The 18,926-nt window shown below is 53.1% G+C and overlaps 1 protein-coding gene and 1 long non-coding RNA gene across 5 annotated transcripts in view; one reads left to right on the top strand and one right to left on the bottom strand.

Annotated features, from left to right (window-relative positions):
• Positions 1-8,367, bottom strand: part of SCUBE3 (signal peptide, CUB domain and EGF like domain containing 3) — a 37,482-nt gene extending 29,115 nt beyond the window's left edge. For both annotated transcript variants that reach the window (XM_064597500.1, XM_045866754.3), the window contains exon 1: positions 7,478-8,367. In XM_064597500.1, coding sequence (XP_064453570.1) covers positions 7,478-7,562 — 85 coding nt within the window. In that variant the 5' untranslated portion in view covers positions 7,563-8,367. The remainder of the gene's footprint in view (positions 1-7,477) is intronic.
• The window catches only part of LOC123837668 (uncharacterized), a 52,634-nt gene extending 34,357 nt beyond the window's left edge, over positions 1-18,277 (top strand). Inside the window, exons 2-5 of one of the 3 annotated variants that reach the window (XR_010413603.1) lie at positions 2,195-2,331; positions 7,110-7,228; positions 15,644-15,755; positions 17,153-18,277. This is a non-coding gene — a long non-coding RNA (uncharacterized LOC123837668). The other 2 variants (XR_008505517.2, XR_006789258.2) reach the window with 2 other exon arrangements.
• Positions 18,278-18,926: the final 649 nt, after the last annotated feature.

Below are 18,926 nucleotides of genomic sequence, written 5' to 3'. Positions count from 1 at the left end.
TCTTCCTCCAGAAGCCTCCCTGAGGCTATGGCTTCTGAATCTTTGAAATCCACATGGCAGCTGGGAGCTGATCATATGCATTTAGCCATTCAACAGAGAGTTACTAAGCATTTGCAACATGCCAAACACTGTGCTAGGAGCTGGGCATCCAGCAGTGAACAAGACAGACCTATATACTGAAGGCACTTAGTAAATATTCGTAAAACATTTACTCAGATGGGTGGATGGACGGACGGGTGGATGGATGGGTTGGTGGGTGAATAGATGAGGTCCATATTTGTGTCATCTTCCCAGTTCTATGTTACCACAAGGAAAAACTTTTTATTTTCCTGTGACCCCACAGTTGTTCTAGGGGGAGGGCAATCCTAGAAAACTTAGTCTTAAGTTAAGGGTAGGGGGATAGGAAACTCAGAGAAAGTAAGAGACCCACTTAAATGGATCCATTTGGTGATGCAGAGGCCAGAAGAGACTGGGAACAATGAATCCAGGGTAGGATTTGTAGGGAATCCTACAGGACCCATAGGCTCTCGGGGTCTTCAGATATTATCTGGAGCTGCTCAGGCATCTCTTAGGAGTATCCTTGTCCAATAAATGTTCCCCAGCCTCAGTGCTAAGTAGCACTTGATGATGGGGCACCAGGGTCCACCTGAGACCAGCACACCATTGCTGCTCCTGGTCAGTTCTCTTATTCTTTCCTCCATGTTGCCTTCCACATGTAAGTAACACCCAAAGTAGAACCAGCCCAGGCTTCGGCCATGAGACCCTGACCTGTATATGTGTGCATGTGTTCTCCCTCTAGATGAAAAGGGCAACTAGGGTAACTGGCTGAGCCTGGCATCCCAGCTTGGGCTTCTCAGGCTATCTTCCCAACCTGGAATCCCAGGCTGAGACTCTGTGACCTCAGCTGGAGCCTGGGCCCATCCTCGGCCTGGACAAAGCATAGGCAGGGGTAAGGAAGGCCTGGACAGAGTCCAGGAAACTGCACAGAAGACCCCAAGGAGAGGAGACAGAGCACTTTCTTCTTTTCAGAAAAAGGACCCTTTTTCTTATATAGCTGAGCCTGCTTGACTGAAGAGCCAGGAAAAGCAGTTGGTGCTCAGAGCTCGGAGGGGAGCAGGGCTGAACCTGAGAGCTTTGTCACCCATCAAGAGGCCTTGATGAGTTTCTCTAAGTCCTACCACCTTATCCCTAAACCAGCTCCTTGCTCATTTGAAGGTACCCCAAATGGACAAGAATTTTCTCCTTTTCAATGTGGATGAAACCAACCCTGAGTCAGAGGCCTTTAGAGGATGGGTAGGTAGGGGATCCTCGGGTAGGGAGGAAAGAACAAAACGCTGGAGAGAGAGGGGCAGGGAGGCAGGCAGTGGGCCAAGGCAGGTTCCAGCTTCATGATTATCCATCTTATCTCTTTACACAGATGGAGAAAATGACAGCATGAACAACGATGGTGTCAGATGGTGCATAATTACGTGTGCGGAGCTTTCACCCAGGCTATTTCACATGGGCCTCAAATGGCCCTCTCACTACGTAGATGGGGAACCAGCCCAGAGAGGGCAAGTGCGAACAGTTTGTGCAGAGCCAGACCCCGGGTCTTCTGACTCCTAGTCCAGTGCTTGCTCACTACACACTATCCAGAAACACCCCGGGGGAGGAATCCCTGCCTTAGTCATTGTTGTGCCTCCCCCGACCCCAACTCAGCACGGATACATAACCATGGAATGGCCTGGAACTGACAGGTGGATATTCCTGGTCGGAGAGCCAGAGCAGGGATGCGGATGCTCTGAGGCTTTGTGCATGGGGGTGGCTGGAAGGAGGGCAAGGCTGAGTGGCGGGCAGGGAAGGAGGGCAGTGCGCCATGGTGGGTGCAGACAGAGCTGCAGCGAGGACGGGGTGGGCAGGTGTCTCCAACTCGGATTCACTATGCTGGGCCAAGCAGCTGGTTAGAAACAAAAACAAACACCGGGATACAGGTTCCTGCTGTTAACAGCTTCAAACCGCCAGAGGAAAACTCCAAATAAATATAATTAGAAACTTGTAAAAACGTCCTCTCTGTAAACTTGCTCCCCAGGGTCTATCCTTTAAGCTCCCCCTTTCTTCCAGAATCCCCCCCCACTCCATGCCCGCATACCCTAACCCTCCACCCTCACCCAGGGATTCCTTAGATCTCTTTCCTTATTCTGGATCTTCCCTCCAGCCCAGCAGCTCCTGCCCAGGTCTCTCCTCAGCTTGGTGCCATCAGGGACCAGAAGTGGACAGCCCCTGGCCTGGAGCTCCGAAATCCAAACCCCACAGCTCTGAAGGGCTACGGGTACAGCCACAGGGAAACCATAGGTAAGAGTGAGGGCCACAGCGCCCTATTCAGGTGTCACCTCTTCACCTCTGTGGCCAAACCCAATAGCAACTACAAAACAGTACCTTGGTCTGAAAGGGGGAGATGTTTCGGCTGGAGCAGAATACAGAGGGCCAGTCTTGGAGCTGAGAATATACCATGTAGGACCAGGGACTGGGGCCTCGGGTCCCTGCCCAGATAGTATTCAGTTCCTAGAACACAACCATCGCAGCTTCCTTACCCAAAGTTGCTGGATACACACACATTCACACACACATGCATGCACAGAAACACACACTTGTTTTGTAGGGGCTCTTTCCAGGGGGAAAGACTCTACTTAAGGATGCAGAACAATCGGGTACTTGGGGCCCCAGGAAACTGGGGTGGGGGAAGAAAGGAGGAGTAGCCAAGTGACAGACTCGGGCAGGGAGTAGTAGAGGAGGGCCCAGGAAGAAGAGGGCCTGAGTGTTAGGCGGGAAGGCCCACAGAGGCCTGGGGGCAGGACCAAGGCTTGCTATAGTGTTTTCTGCCTTCCAGCAGGAAGGATTTAGTTGAGATGTGCAGAATCTCAGAGCTGAGAGGGCCCCTCCTGATACTCTAGTCCATTTTACAAGTGAGGAAGGGAATTTCAATGATTTCCTCAAAGGCCCCAAACTCAGGCTCCGCGTCTACCAACCCACTGGCACCAACCACGCCACCACATGCCATTTGGAGTGGCAGTATGGGGGCATGGGAGGAAAGTGGCCAGTCTGGTGACACAGGGGCCAATGGGGGGGAGGGCCTGTGTCCCCTCTTCGCCCAGGTGCCTGTCTCCTCTACCCCGCAGACATCCCTGAGTTAGCCGTTGCATCACTTCTCCCCGCCAAGGCCCAGGCGTCCCTCTGTTTCCAGACTGCGTCTTACAACTGAGCCTGAAGAAGCTGTCCCCAGGCCTGGGCCTCTTGCGGGCACTGCCAGCCTCAGAGCAGCTCTGCAGTTTCCAGCCCTGACAGGGACTCTTTCTTGGAAGTGGTCATGTGCTAGGGGTACGGGACGTCAAGGGAGGCCCACACCCTGACACGCGGGGAACAGAGCTGGGGCAGGGACTGGGGGGGGTTCAGGCAGCAAGCTCCTCCACCTCCATCTTCGCAAGAGGGTCTGAAACTACCCGTTCCCTTCCCCCACCCTCAATCCAAGGCACTGGACCAAGCCATTCCACTTCTTGACTTCTCCAATGAAAACAAAACGCACATTGCCCCGCTTCCCTTTTCCTCTCACCGGAGCACTGCGCACGCATGCACAGGGGGACACACACACACACACACACACACACCCTGAATCATGCACACGCACGCTCGCACGCCCCAGTGAATGCACACCTCGCATTCCCAAACTCACACCCAGGGCAGGCTCCTTTTACAACAGGTCCCGGCCGCTCACATCTCAAACCGGTTCTCATGCTCTCAGATTCCTGAAGGTTTCAGAAAACAATCTCATTTAGGGGTTGGCTGATAACTTTCTTCTTTCTCTGCCTGTGGTAATTCTGGCCTTGGTGTCTTCCGCTGCCCTCTCTCACATTCCACTCTGTAGAGACTCAAGGAGATGAGGGGTAAGAAGTGGAAAAGTGCTCCCCCGGCCCCAGGCTTTCCCCACCTCCCCAGGGGACATGTCACTGAGAGAAGAGAGGTCAAAGGGATTCCTGAGGAATTTCTAAGCAGTCCATCCCCCTTCTCCACCCTTCTGGAAAAATGGAGCGGGGGTGGGGGGGTCGGGGGGTGGGGGGGGTGGAGACAGGCTTAGAAGCAACTGATTGAAGATCAGGCTCCAAGAGTGGGGACTGACTCTCTCTCTCTCTCCAGTGTGGCCTGGATGGGGCATGGGCAATAGCCGGCTGCCCACGGGGCCACCCTCACCCGCTGACATGGTTATGGTTTTCATTTCATATTTTGGAGGGAGGGGCTAGGAGGAACAGTCCCCTCACTGTAAGAGCTGGCCACAGGAGCCCAGGGAAGCGGGGAGGAGAGGAAATAGCCACATTAAAGAGGAAGAGGGGTGGGGGAAAGAAAGAGAGAGACACACATACACCCAGACAGAGACCCGGAGAGACGCGCGGAGACAGAGAGACACTGTTTGCCACCAGATGAACGCTCTCAGTCCCAGGGATGGTGTTACTTGGAAACTCTAAATACACGACTTTATCAACATTTTATCCCTAATGAGAAGAGAAAACAACCAGGTAAACTAAACAGCCAGGCTGACTCTCCCTGAGCCCGCCCTGGGGACAAGTTTTCCCCCGGAGGCCAGGAGACCAATTCAGCTGTAACCTGAACCCTAAGCAAGGATTAGGTCTTTTTAACCACTGCTGCACCCCCCCCCCAAAAAAAGCAAAGCAAATTAATGCTTTTAAGTTAACAATTATCTTGGTTATCCAGTCTGTCTACTTTAAAATACACAGTCAGGCACTTGAAAAACACTCAAAACCACGTACCCTCATGCTCACTCACTCCCAGTCACACGAGCTTACCCACGCACTCATCCACACACAGTTCTCAAAGACACGAAAATGTTCGTATCCAGGCTTAATAACCGAGTCACAAGAGACACAGACACCCAGCTATATCTCCTGTGGGTGATGGCGGGGAACCTCTCTCTTTTTCTTTCTCTCTCACACACACACATGCACACTCACCTGCACACTCAGGGCTCCCTTCCTTGTCCTTCCCCGCCTCCCTATTCCTTTCCACTTTGGTTCTTGGGCTGGGGGTGGGGGGGGTGGGGGGGTGGGGGGGATGGAATTTCTGGAGAAAAGGCACTGAAGAAGTATGGTAACTGTACTATACACACACACACCCGCTATACCCAGAGGTATAGTAACTGCGCAAGATATTTGCCAAGAGTCTTTGCAGTTTAAAGAGACCCACTAGAGCTTCGATTATAAGCACGTGGCATTGAAGACACACCTGCTGGCCCTGGTGATACCCAGGAGATATGTCTGGGAGCGAGGGATGGCCACAGCACTCCATCTAGGGGTAAGGCTGCCCTGCCCGGTTCAGTGCTTGTCCTTCCCAGGGCATTGGCCTGCAGATTTGGGTCCAGAGACATCCCTCTAGCCCAACAGACCTGTCGTTAGGCAATCTCGGCAGACCAGGTTGATACAGTTCCTGAACAGCAGCGTCAAAGGTAGCTGAAATGACAGGCTTCGAGTCCATGCCAGGCTAGACTCAGGGATCAGAAGGAAGGAAGAAGCACAGCTAACTGCGGCCCAGTCAGAGCGAGTGACAGTGGCCTGAATATAAGTAGTGAACAAAACTATGAGGATGTAAGTTCCTTGAGGGCAGGGGGCCTCCAATCTAGCGGCACCCCCCCAACAGCACGCGGCAGGGTGTCTGATGAAAGAGGGAGCCCCAGAACACCTTGGACGGATTTTGAATCCTTCCATCCCTGAAGGATGAGCTGATCCCCCCCTGGCACCTGTCCCTTCTAGGAGTCTCCATCAGCCCTGGGAATCCCCTGAATATACTGTTTGCTCCCCCTTTTGCCCCCAGCCCCCCAGTCTCACTAGGCCACTACAGACACTGGCTCCAACTTGAAAGAGGCCCTTATCTTGTCTCTAGATTACTGAATGAAATCTGTTCCTTCCTTCAGACTAAACTCCCTAGCTAATTCCATGTTATGAGTAAGTCAGCACACACTACAAAAGCCAGCTTTGTTTATGAAAACACAAGCAAATCCACAGTGGGAGAGGGGCTGCTCCCAGGCTGGGGGTGGCAGTGGTAGTGGGCTGTCTGGAACCAGGACTGGAGAAGAGGCAGTTTGGGGTTGGAAGGGGCTGGGGGTGGGGTCTGGTATGTGACAGCTGTGGATCTCCAGTACTTGGGCTCTGCTAAAGGACAGGTTGGAGGAAGAAGGAGGTAGTTGAAGAGGCAGCGTTTGGGAGAAGAGACTGGCGTTGATATAGCACCTCCCTTTTACCAGAGTGGGAGCCCATCCAGCACACAAAAGCAGCTTAAGAGCCAGGCGCTCAGGCTCCAGGACACGGCAACCTGACTGCCAGAGACTCAGGCTTCCCCAACTCCCAAGTTCAACTTCCCCTTCTGGCTCAGCCACTTCCACACCCCAGCTTGGCTTCAGGAGCCCCTGGGACAATAGGCAGAATCATATCCTCCTTGGCAAAGCCTTGCTAGGAGGAATTTTCTTTTTGTCCATATAAATCTCTTCCTGGGTGAGGACATGATGGGGGGAAGGGTGCAGCAAGAGGTCAAGGGGGAGGGGAGGCTGTCCCCAAGAGAACTGTAGCCCACCAGCCTGGTTTCTGCCAGCAAAGCCTTGGGACTGGCCAAGCAATGAGCCTGGGGTCAGGGATGGGGGCCGGAGGGCCTCCCTGTCTCTCTCCCTTTAATTCCTAGAGGGATCTGTCAGAGCTCCCCAGCCTGGAATTTTACTTTGTTATTTTAATGCAATTCTGACCTGGATTTAAATGGAATTGGAAACCCGAGGCCTTAATAAATAAATATTATGATAAGAAATGAAAGCCATGCAAGACGAAAGAGATTTCCCCCCAAAGAGGCAGAAAGCGACATTCTTGCTGGGAGCCAGTCAGAAATTTTCTTCTCTTCTTCAGCCCCCTACCATCCAGTGAGAGACGAGCTGGTCTTTCCAGAAAAGATCCTATTTTTCTTTAACATTTTTCTACTGATAAGACAACAACTTGGAAATTTTGTCTGACTTTGCATGAGGGTTGGGGGTGAGGGGAAGAAATACATGGCGTGGCTGAAAAGTTTCATTCTCTCCGTCTCTCCAGGCCACAGCTTAAGTTTCTGGCAATGTCTGAGAGAAGAGAAGATCCTCTCTCGTACTTTTGGAGGACAAGAAGTCTTTCGAAGATGCTGGGGTGCCAACGAAGTCGGGCAGAATTCTGAGGTGCGTGGCGACTTCTGCCTAGGGCCCCCCAAACTTCTCACTCCTCCGTGTCGCTCCTGGCTCCTCCAGCCTTTTGCCCGGGACGCAGCGCCCAGAGTGAGGTCAGGTCCCCCGGCCGGAGTGCGGGTGCACGGTGCTGGGTTCTGACAGCGGCACGCTTCCCAGCACCTGCCCTGCCCCTCGGAAATCGCGCCCCCCCCGCCCTCGGGCCCCCGCAGTCCCCGCCGCCGTGCGCCCCTCCTTCCTTACCTTGCGCGGCTTTGCTGTGCTGGGCGGCGCGGGCGTGGACCAGCAGGACGAGCAGGCAGAGCCCGGGCACGCGCCCCGAGCCCATGGCTGGAGCCACCGGCGGCCGGGCGGCCGGGGCCGGTCTCGCAGCCCCGGGACGGCGGAGGCCGGCCGGGGCCCCGCGCGCCGGAGGGGGGAGGGGAGGGGGCGCCCCGCCCGGGCCGGGCCGGGGGCTGCGGGCGCGGGGCGCGGACCGCGGCGCCCTCGGCGGGAGGCTCGCGATGCTGCCGGCTTCTCCCGGCCCGACGCCGGGGAGAGCGAGGCGGAGAGCGCGACGAGGCTGGGGGCGCCCGGCGCCAATGACGGAGGGGAACCCCCGCCCTCTCGGAGCCCGGCTCTGCTAGCGGCGGCGGCGGCGGGGCCGCTCCGTATAATCCCACCCAATTCCCAGCTTCGCCCGGAGAGAGCTGCCGCGGGAGAGCGCGCCGAGCCCGAGCGAGGGACCTGAGAAAGGGGAGGGGAAACGCAGCGCCAGAAACACGCCCTTTCTGCCTCTCTTTCTTCCTCTCCTGCTCCTTCTCCGTCTCTCAGGCTCCGTCTCTTTTTCTTCGCCTTTCTCCTCCTCCTCCTCTTTCTCCTCCTCTCCTCGCTCCTTTTCGTTTTCTTCCTCCTCCCCCTCCTCCTCCACCACCTCCTTTTTCGTGCCCTTTTTTCTTTCAAAGGGGGCCTCGGCGCGGCGGCCGCTCCCCCTGCGCGCCCGGGCGCGGCGGCCCCCTCCCCAGGCTGCCGGGCCGCTGCCTGCAGGAATTTACAATCCGGCGCTGGGGGAGCGGGCCCGGTCTCCATGGAGACGGCTTCCCCGGGAGCAGGGAGGTCAGGCGCAGACCGCGCACAATCAATGGATCAATGCAAGCCCCGCTCGGCTCCAGACCAAACAGCACCGGGCTCCGGCTCCTTCTCTCTCCCGGCGGGAAGAGTGGGGGAGCTAGGGTGCGCCCCGGCGCTCGCACGAGATGAGGGCCGTGCAACGCAGGTTTGCACGCACACCTCCACGAGGAGACAAAGAGAGCTCGGGGTGTCGGGGAGGCTGGGGCGGACGGGATCGCACGGGCACTCCGGCACGCCCGCCCGACACAGCCCGACACGCGAGACACGGCCACATGGGACCTCGAAAAACCGAGAGGGGCTCCGACTTCGGGCCGAAGGGCGCCCTGCCAACTCTTACCTCCACCGCCCCCCGCCTCCTCCCCCCCCCCCCCCCCCCCCCGTCTCAGTGCTCCTTCTTAGTGCTGAGTCCACTTTAATTGAGGACCAAGAAGAAGGTAGCCTTCCCCCATATCAAACTGCCAGCTCCAGGGTAGGCTCCCTTGCAGTTAAGGCCTTGGAGGTAGCCCACTGAGTCACCCTACCCATATAGAGGTGGGCTCACATATAAAACACTCTCAAGCACTCAGCACAGGGCCAAAAGCTAACCCATAGGAATATGCCTATGCGTGTAAATACAGACACAAAGATCTGCACAGCACGCTTCTCCAAACCTGCCCTCACAGCTTCAAGATGTGGTCCCAACCAGTCCATTCTGAGCTCTTCTTATCTCCAACTGCTGGCAGCAGAGGAAAGATAAATGATATTTGCAAAAAATAAGGGCAAAAAGTATACAAAGAGCAGTGTCTCTGAACCATGGACACTGCCTCCTGGGTCGATTTAGAGTTCAGCGTCTTCTCTCCTTTCATCCTAGGGAAAGACCCCTTGAAAAGGTGGTGAGGGCTTTCTTGGAGTGTGGGGCTCAGTCAGCCTGAGACCATGCCAGGTTCCAGGCAGTTACTTACGCTTCAGAACCAATTTTTTTCAGGGAAGAGGCAAGTGGAACCCAGGCTAACCTCACAAAGCCCTCAGGATACCCGGGAGGAAGGGAAATGACCAGAATCATCCTGAAAATAACTCTGTTCTCAGACAACCTTGACACTGGCAGCCCACATCTGCTAGGTGACAGGTGTGATATGTCAGAGGTCTCCTGAGCCCCCAGGGAGAAGAATTGAGCCCTTCCTTCCCTAGGGATTGAATAGAAGAGTAGGAGGACAGAAAGAGTCTCAAGCATTTGGGGTTTTGTCCTGGCTCTATCCTGGGATGAAGATTGCCTTTGGGCAAATCACATCTCAATGAGCCTCAGTGTTATCTAGAAAACAAGAGGGTGGATTAGCTCCTTGATGGAAAGGAGGCAGGAGACAGTGCCCTTAGGAAGCCTAGGGGAGGAGGTCTTGAGAACTCCTGCTTGGCATGAGAGATGATGGTAGGGATGGAAGCACACAGATCACAGGAATGGTGTGGAGGCCACAAAAGTTTGGGTCAAGTGATCTCCCAGGTCCTTCCCAGCTCTGTCACTCTAGGACTCCCTCCCTCCTTCATTCCATTGGCAAACCCCTCCCCTTGAAGCTGCTTTGCCTGCTGCCACCAATTATGTATAGGGCTGGGGGACAAGTGCAAACTTGCCATCCTTTCTGCCCCAAACAAGAGAGTAGTTAGAAGAAGAAGAAGAAGAAGAAGAAGAAGAAGAAGAAGAAGAAGAAGAAGAAGGAGAATTGGAGGTTGCCAGATGGTGCCTGATCTACATGGGGACACAGGGAGAGAGCTGAGAAGCCCTCCTCCCCAGGGCAGGGAAGGGAGATTGCATTGTGCCTTGCTTTGGACGCTCGCGTGAGCTTCTCTGGGTCCCTAGGGAGGAGGGCTCTGGCTCACCCTCTAAACCACAGGGGAGGTGGGCATGAAGGATTCTGTAGGGGCAGATTAATAGGTCACCTCAAACCTTGTCTCTAGTTCAGTGTGATTTCCTGGTCCCCTGAGCGTGGCCATTGCCCCACCTTAGCTGCTAAGTCTCTGGGAGGCTCAGTGTCTTTTACTCTAGTTTCCTTTTTTCCCCTCATTTTGCCAGCTTTTTCTCCTCTCCTCCAGGATTGGGTGAGCTTCCTCCACATCTGGGCAGAAGAGGCAGATCCCTGCTCTGCTCCCCACCATCCAGTCTGGTCCCAGCCCACCCCTGGCCCTGCAGACAATTCTGCAGGAGCAGAAGCAAGGCTTCTATCACTGGGCACTGTGAACTGGGGAGGCTGGTCCCATGGCCCTCGGCCCTGTCCACTTCCGCAGGGACTCACAGCTGGGTAGTGACACGGGAAGGTGACAAGGAAGAAATCATGAGATGGCACTTGCAAGTGGTATTACAAAAGCAGTAGCATATGCCATACCCTCACCAGCAGGAGCAAAGTGTCATGGGGTTCTCTGGGCCTCCCACACTCTCTCGGGCTTTCTGCCTTCACTTCTGCTTCTGACAGTCATTTCCTTCTAATCTGATCCTGCTTAGGGAATACCTCTGCCAGGGCCCCATCACACTCAGAGACTTCCCCTCCCCTGCCAAGTCTCCTTCCATGAGCCTTTGCTTTTTCTCTGGGCTCCTCAGCTTCCCCATCTGTAAAATGGGTCCAGTGACCTTCCTTGACAAGGAGTCTAGTCTAATGGAGAACATGTACACGTCAGAATTAGACCATCCCAAGGACAATGTCGGGCTCTCCCATTTTCCAGCCATCTACCTGTTTCTGCTAAGTTATTTCACTTCTCTGAGCCTCAGCTTCCTTATCTACATCACGGTCACACTACCTCAAAGGTGGGCATGCATCACTGCTTAACTACATGGGCTCAAGAGTAAAAGAAACCGTGTGATTCAAATCTCAGCTCTGTTGGGGCACCTGGGTCCTTAGTCAGTTAAGCATCTGACTCTGATTTTGGCTCAGGTCACCATCTCAGGGTTGTGAGATCAAGCCCCGTGTTGGGCTCTGTGCTGGGCGTGGAGCCTGCTTAAGATTCTCCCTCTCCCTCTTCCTCTGCCCCCCACCCTGCTCTCGTTCTCTCTCTCTCTCTCTCTCAAGAAAAAGGGCAGGGCGCCTGGGTGGCTCAGTTGGTTAAGCGACTGCCTTCGGCTCAGGTCATGATCCTGGAGTCCCGGGATCGAGTCCCGCATCGGGCTCCCTGCTCGGCAGGGAGCCTGCTTCTCCCTCTGACCCTCCCCCCTCTCATGTGCTCTCTGTCTCTCTCATTCTCTCTGTCTCAAATAAATAAATAAAATCTTTAAAAAAAAAAAAAAAGAAAAAGGGCAAATCTCAGCTCTGTTAACTTTCTAGCTATGTGACTTCAGGTAACTTATTCAATCTCAGTGAGCTTCAGTTTTCTCTTCCCACAAAGGGAATAAAAACACCCACCTCGAAATGTTACGGCGTTAATTAAATGAAATGATGAATGGAAACCCCCTTGGCACATAGTAGGCATTCGGTAGGCAGCGGCTACTGCTGTTCTTCTGACTACTCAGAAGGAACAATGGCAATGGTTTTTAATAGTAAACGTATAGTAGTACCTGGGAAGAAGCAGTCTTGTCCTGGGCCAGGGTTTAATGCTACTGGGTGTGAGTACAACCGGCTTGGTTCAGTTCTCACCACCCCCAATAGGTTCCGTCTGTCACATGTTCTTTTTTTTTTATTGTATTTTATTTGATTTATTTATTTGAGAGAGAGAGAGAGAACAAGAGCGGGGGAAAGGGTAGAGGGAGAGGGAGAAGCAGACTCCTTGCTGAGCAGGGAGCCCCACGTGGAGCTCGATCCCAGGTCCCCAGGATCATGACCTGAAGCCAAGGCAGACGCTTAACCGACTGAGCCACCCAGGCACCCCCGTCACACGTTCTTACTGAGACGTTTCCAGAAATGCCATGCATCCCAACACACTGCACTCATCCGCAGCACTTTCAAGTTGGAGAGTAGAAGGACACTCACCTGCCAGGTGGGGCAGCTCCAGAATCCCTCTTTCTCTACCGTCTTGTACCTCCTACCCTGCATGAAGAAGACCCAGACACTAAGACAAATTAGAGCTCATAGCTACCATTTACTGAGTACTTTCTATATGTGCCAGGCACTGTAACAGGCAATCCACTGCAAGCCTGTCAGGCAAGAACTGTTATACCCATTTTGTTGATGAGAAAACTAAGGCTCAAGTAGGTCAAACTGCCCAGATGACCGACTAAGAAAGGACAAAGCCAGGACTTGGGCCCAGACTTGACTCTGAAGCTTGGGTGCCTCCTCCATTCTCTATGCTGCCTCCTCTGAATCCACAGAGACCTAACATTCTGGCCACTGTTCGAGTTTAATCATCTGGGGCAGGCTGAGGGTCACAGACCAGCCCCTTCACATATAAGAGGGAATAGGGCAGTCATCTTGCTCTGGAGGATCATGTAGGAGTACAACTTCAAAAGGCTTTAGCCATCGGGTCTCCTGGGTGATGCATTCGGTTAAGCATCCAACTCTTGGTTTGATCTCAGGGTGGTGACCTCAGGGTTGTGAGATCAAGCCCCGTGTCCCGCTCTGCACTCAGTGCAGTCTGCTTAAGACTCTCTCTCTCCCTCTCTCTCTCAAGTAAATAAAGAAATCTTTTTTAAAAGGGGGTCTTTAGGGGCGCCTGGGTGGCTCAGTCGTTAAACCTCTGCCTTCGGCTCAGGTCATGGTCCCAGGGTCCTGGGATCGAGCCCTGCATCGGGCTCCCTGCTCGGCAGGAAGCCTGCTTCTCCCTCTCCCACTCCCCCTGCTTGTGTTCCCTCTCTCACTGTGTCTCTCTCTGTTAAATAAATAAATAAAATCTTAAAAAAAAATAAAAAGGGGGTCTTTAGGCATCACATTTGTCTAATGAGAGGTCACATGACTTGCTCAAGGTCACACAAATTTAAGAGGCAAAGCTAGAAGCAGAATCCATGTCTCCCCTGACTTCTGACTTTTGGATCAGTGCTCCTAAGCCTGTACCCTCAGAGCTGCCAGTCCTACCTCTTCCGGTTTTCGCTCTTCCTCTTCCTGATGATTTGATCAGTCATGAATCCTTCCATCAGGTGGAATATGGTACTTAACCACATAACTTCTCCGCAATACATGCCATCCTAGGCCCTCTAGGGCCTACAAAAGAAATAGAAAATGTGATTCCCTACTCCAAGAGATGTATCAACATTAGTGCGTATGGTTACAGACCCCTCCGCATCAGAAGGCAAATCCCCCCGAGGGCTGGAATCTCACCAGGAAGACAAGATCTGTATATGCAAAACCGACTATGCATATGCAAATGCAACATCAAGCAATCTGGGTGAAAGTGCCCCGGAAAGTCAGCAAACAGAAGTTGATCATCCAAGAAGACTTCATGGATGAGGAGGGATTTTAGGTGAATCTTGATGACACTTAGAAAGAAATCAATGGACAAGATAGAAATAGAAACACTAATCAGTGACTGACGGAGAAAAAAGAGAATGCTCAGAACAACCACCACCAAAGAAATGGAAGAAAGGAGGGAGGGGGGAATCATACCAGCTCAGCGGACACGTAGACCCTATTCGGTCCTTGTGTCCCACCTGTCTGGGATGGCTCCGGAGCCATTTGGCCATACAGGCAGAGGATTGGAAGTAATGCTCTCCGCAGAAGTCTGTTCTGGCCCTGGGATTCTAGGACTAACTTGCTCCAAGGCCCTTAGTCTTGCCTTTACAAGAGAGGTCTACTGGCAGCCCTGCCAAGACCTGGGTGGGGAGGGGGGATAGCCCAGTCCAAGCTGCCCATACCTGTTCCAGTCTCTCCTCTGGCCACTTGGGTGGTCTCCTTGGCCCCTCGTCCCAGGGTCCTCCCAGCCCTTCCTCCCTGCCCACCCCCACACCTGAGTCACTTTGCCACCTGCTTCCTTCCCACCTGCTCGCTGGCTGCTTCCATGGAGGAAACGAAAATACCCATCCTGCCAATTGGCATTGACACCAATGCGTGGTTCCAGACCCCTCCACATCACAAGGCAAGTCTCCAAACAGCCCTGAGTTTGTGCCCTGTCCCTTTCTACACAGCTGCTCTTCCACACTTTGGTTTCCCCTCTGCCAGCCTCAGCCCCCTGACTTCTCCCAGTAGTACCCTCAACTCCTATATCATGGAGAAGCCAGAAGCCATCTGGCAAGAACCTCCTATCCCCCAACCCCCTCTCCCTCTACTGCTGAGAGAGGGGTCCCTCCTTTTGGCCAAGGCCAATCCTGCATACATGGGCAAGGATCCCATCTTGTCTTGGCCCTATAGGGAGCTGGGGCTGTCAGTTATCCCCTCCCCCTCCTGAATCCCTCACCTCAGCTCCTTCTCCTACAAATGGAGGATAACCTGCAGCACCCTACAAACTTCCCCAGACCCCGCTGCCTCTGTCCTTTCAGGCTCCTGAACTTCTAGGAGGAGCATGCCTGCTCTCCATTTCCACTTTGCTGCTTCCCTTAACCCCTCACCCTAGTGCAGTCTGGCCTGGGGCCCCTCTGACACACATCTGCTGGGGCTCCAGTGACTTCCCTGTCTCCCTGTCGGGCTGCCTGCCAGTCCTTATCTAGCCTGACCTCTCTGCGTCATCAGAAGCCTCTGAACATTTTTCTCCCCCTTCTTGGATCCCTTTCTTTTCCCAGATCCCCTGCTAACTGCCCTCCTTCCACTGGCCTCTTAAGTGTTTCTAGCTTGGATTTTCTCAGCTCTCACATTATGTGACCTCCCTAGGGACTCTCACCCAGGACAGCAAGGGTGGTAAAAAGAATATTGGCTTTGTGGTCAGACAGTTCTAAGTTCAAAGCCCAGCGCATCAGTGGGTGAGTTTGACCAAGTTTCTTCACATCTCTGAGCTTCAACTTCCTCATCCAGCAAATGAGAAGGATGAAATTCTGACCTTGCAGGTTGTTGGAGGGTTACTGCTGATAAGTCTCATGGAAATCCCAGCACAAAGTAGGTAGAGAGTTTACTCCACACTGTGGGGCCCTATGGCTCCAGCTACCACCAATGTGCTGAAGACTCCCAGATCTACATCCCTAACCCCTGCTTTTCTTCTAGCTTTTATGCTATATGTCCAATGTTCAGATCTCTTTCTCTAGCTTCTTCCTCTCTTTTCTGTCTAGTTCTATATTTCTGCCTACTTATAGCTCTTTCCAATGGCATTTTTCAAGACCTCAAGCTGAATCGACACCCAACCAAACTCACAGTTCCTCTCAACACTCTCCCCTGAACTGTCCTCTTCCTGTGGCCTCCATCTTGGGGTTAATGGCCCCATAACCCACTCAGCAGCCCCAGCTGGATTTCTCTAGGACCAGAAGGATTCTTTTTTTCTTCCCATCTCTAGACCACTAGATCCTGTGAAACCTCCCTCAAATCCATCCCTCCTGTCAACCCCCATAGCCACTGCCTCCATTCTGACATTCGCTGTGTCTCCTGTGGACCATTGCCTGACAGGGGTAAGTTCCAGACTCCTAGTATGGCATACATGGCCCTCTGTGCCAGTCTTGGACCTTTCTCTCCAATGACATGTTTGTCTTCTGATCTCGCCATCACTGTACCCAGACCACACCATGCCTGGCATATGCCATGTTCTTGCCAGCTGGAAAACCACAGCTACCCTTTAAGATCCAGCTTAAATGTGCCTTGTTGCAGGCCTGGAGCTCAGTGGTCCTTGTGATGGCCCTGGCCATGCTATACCATAATGGTCTGTTTCCCTTCACTGGTCTTCCAAACCTTCGAGACCCATTGGTCACCACTGTATCCCCAGCCCCGAGCACATAGTTGAGCTCAGTGAATGTTTGTTGAATGAATGAAAGAATGAAGGAATAGTGAGCTCATGGGAATCGCAAGGAGATTCAAGGGAATCCCAAGGAACATCTCTTGACCTGTCTCTCTGCCTTCCGCCAGCCTGAGAATGCTTCCGGTTCTTGAAAGGACTGGTAGCAGCAGAGGGTTAAATGGAGGAGCAGTGTGGAGACTCCAAGCTGAAGAAAAACCACAGAGATACAAGGGGCCTAGGAGGTGACTCTGGCTAGAGACTCTCAGATTCTGGAAGATATGCAGAACTGGAACCTCGCAAGCCAGAGCTCAGGATCTCCCCAAAGGCCAGGGGCCAAGGTGGATGGGGCCAAGTCCACAGGCAGCTTCTATCTGGGGGAAGCAGGCTCAGGAGGCAGGTCCCTCATCCTCCTTCAACTGCTCCATCAAAGATCCTTCCCACCAATGCTTAAAATCCCATCATAAGAGGATCACTCCTTTGAGCTATACCTTGTGTTCCTTGGGTCCTAAATACAAATATCCCTGTGAGACAGGGTAGCAAGATTAAGCCTTTGCTGGTTAAATCTTTAATTATCAGTTGAAACCTTAACAAAGGTGTGGCTGAGGAGGGGCTGAGGGACGCTCCTGAAGAACCTCCTAACTTCGCTGAGAGCAGGCTCAGCTTTGCTCCTCCTGACCTGTTTCCCTGTGGCTCTCCTCCCCCAAATCCCCCCTGGGTTCCCTCCCCAGAGGAAAAGTTGCAGAGACAGAGACAGGGTGTAATTCCTCTGGGTACCTCGGATCAAAGAAAGGATGGGGGGAGGCACTGGGGCAAAGTTCAAGGTATTCATGAACCAATTCATAAAATGAATGGCTATTTTAAAAACTCAGTTCTCCAATAGCTTCTATTGTATTTTCTGAGAAGGGCTCCCACAGGACTGAGAATCCTGTTAGGAGAAGCTGAAAACTTGCAGCAAGGAAGGGGTCAGAATGTTTGCCAGCTGTGTGCTTATGAGGAGTGTCAATATCCGTACAGAAGTTTGCCTCCCTTGTTCGGCAAGAGGCTCTTCATGCCACCTCTCTTCCTCTGTCTTAGGTGGAGAGCTGTCCCAGGCATCATGTCAAGCTGGGTTGGCAAAGCTAAGGGGGCATCACAGCCAGGCTGTGTCTGGCTCACTCTGGTCCTGCAAAATTATCAGTCTGCGGGAGGCTGCAGTGCGCTGGTGGAGAGCAAGCCTTGGCCCGGACTCAGGAATGCTCCTCCCCATGATCAGCCTAAAGCTCCTGAGGAGCGAGAGGAACTCATTCTAGTCCTCTTCTGCCTCACCCTCCCCTCCACGCCCTGGTCCAATCCTGTTGCGATTGATTGAGAAATTGGGTTGCTCCTCTGTGGCGGACCCAAGCTGTAATGCCACCCTTAGCCAGTAGGTGCCGCCATCTAACATACCATCCTCCAGCCCTTGGCAAACGCCTGAAATCGGACCTTGGGGAGCCTACTCAAGGAACCCAGCGCCTCAAACAAATTTGCAAATGGTGAAGTCAAGATGTGGAATTAATTGTATGTGTGCTTCTTATAACCGTGGATTCGATTTTTAATGAGTTTGACATTCTTTGTGCACTTACTATGTGCCAGGAACTTAAAGGAGATGGGAACTCAAAGATGACATAAATTCTGCTTTCAAGTTCATAATTAGGTAGTAGAGAGAAATTTGCATCTAAATAATTAGAATATAAGGCAGAACATGGTAAATGCCCAAACACAAAGGTGTCAACATAAAATTGTAATGAGGGCACAAAGAAAACAGATTAATTCCAGCTGGAAGCTGGGGGACGCCCCAGAGGGGAGGGTTTAAAGATGACCTCAAAGAATACATCGAATTCCCATATGTGGAGTTGCATGAAGAGGGCCAGGGCTTTCCCGGTGGTGGAAATGAGGTGAGCAAGGACTTGGAGGGGGAAAGGTCTCCAGGGGACTAATAATGTAGCTCAACTTGAGACAAGTACTAAGATCTGAAAGGTGGGCCAGACAATGAAGAGCGGGTTTCCACGTGATGTTAAGGGGTTGTGCGTGGGTCTGGAACCCCTGATAGATGACTTTAAAGCAAGGCGACAGTGTGGCTGGCTCACGTCATGCATTGGTTTTATATACTCTGGGCTTTATGTACTCTGCAGGATTTCTTCAATGTTTAGAGAGTTTATTTCATCATGGATGCAGAAAGAACAGAGAGAAGGCGGTGGGGGGGGGGGGGGAGACACGCAAAAAAAGCAAGAGGGAGGGAAAGAATGGATAGAAGGAAAAGAAAGATGGAGAAGGAAAAGAGAAGGAAGCAGCCGGGGAGGAGGCAACGCAGACCCTGCTGTGGGAGGAGGCTCTGCTCAGGGGCTGCACTTAGGGAGCTGTTTGGGCTTTTCCAGGCCAGTGGCCTCGGGCTCCAGGCCCTGGCCGACCGCAGAGGACAATGTGAGGCGGGTTTGTTTGGTGATGTGTTTTCTGCTGGCCCTGTTTGTTTGTTTTCCGTTTTTCTGGCAGTGTACATGTCTGGGATAGAGAAGAAGGAGGTCAGGGACATGACCGGCATTGACAATGGCCCCGGGGCCAGGCTCTGGGCTGGCAGGATCCTGTTGTGGGGGCTTGGTGAGCATCGGAGCCAGACTTTGGATGTCCCGGGAAGGGCTTCTATGTGGGTGCCCAGAGCCAGGTGGCCTGCCCAGCTTGGAGATGGTTTGCCCCAAGCTCTTTGTCCCTGTCTTTTTCCACCCTGGCAGGAAAGAATTAGTCCTTGAGGCCTGGGCTTCTTGCCTATGTAGCCAGGATGTCATGCTGGGCTGGGGAGCCCGTGGGGGTAGCAAGACCAGCCACTTCCAGCTCG

Source organism: Mirounga angustirostris, unplaced genomic scaffold (assembly GCF_029215605.1).
Source record: "Mirounga angustirostris isolate CCGP_5_RB_7025 unplaced genomic scaffold, mMirAng1.0.hap1 SCAF_8, whole genome shotgun sequence".
Taxonomy (NCBI): domain Eukaryota; kingdom Metazoa; phylum Chordata; class Mammalia; order Carnivora; family Phocidae; genus Mirounga; species Mirounga angustirostris.
The sequence above is the reverse complement of the archived record's forward strand: the minus strand, read 5'-3'. Positions and strand labels throughout refer to the sequence as shown.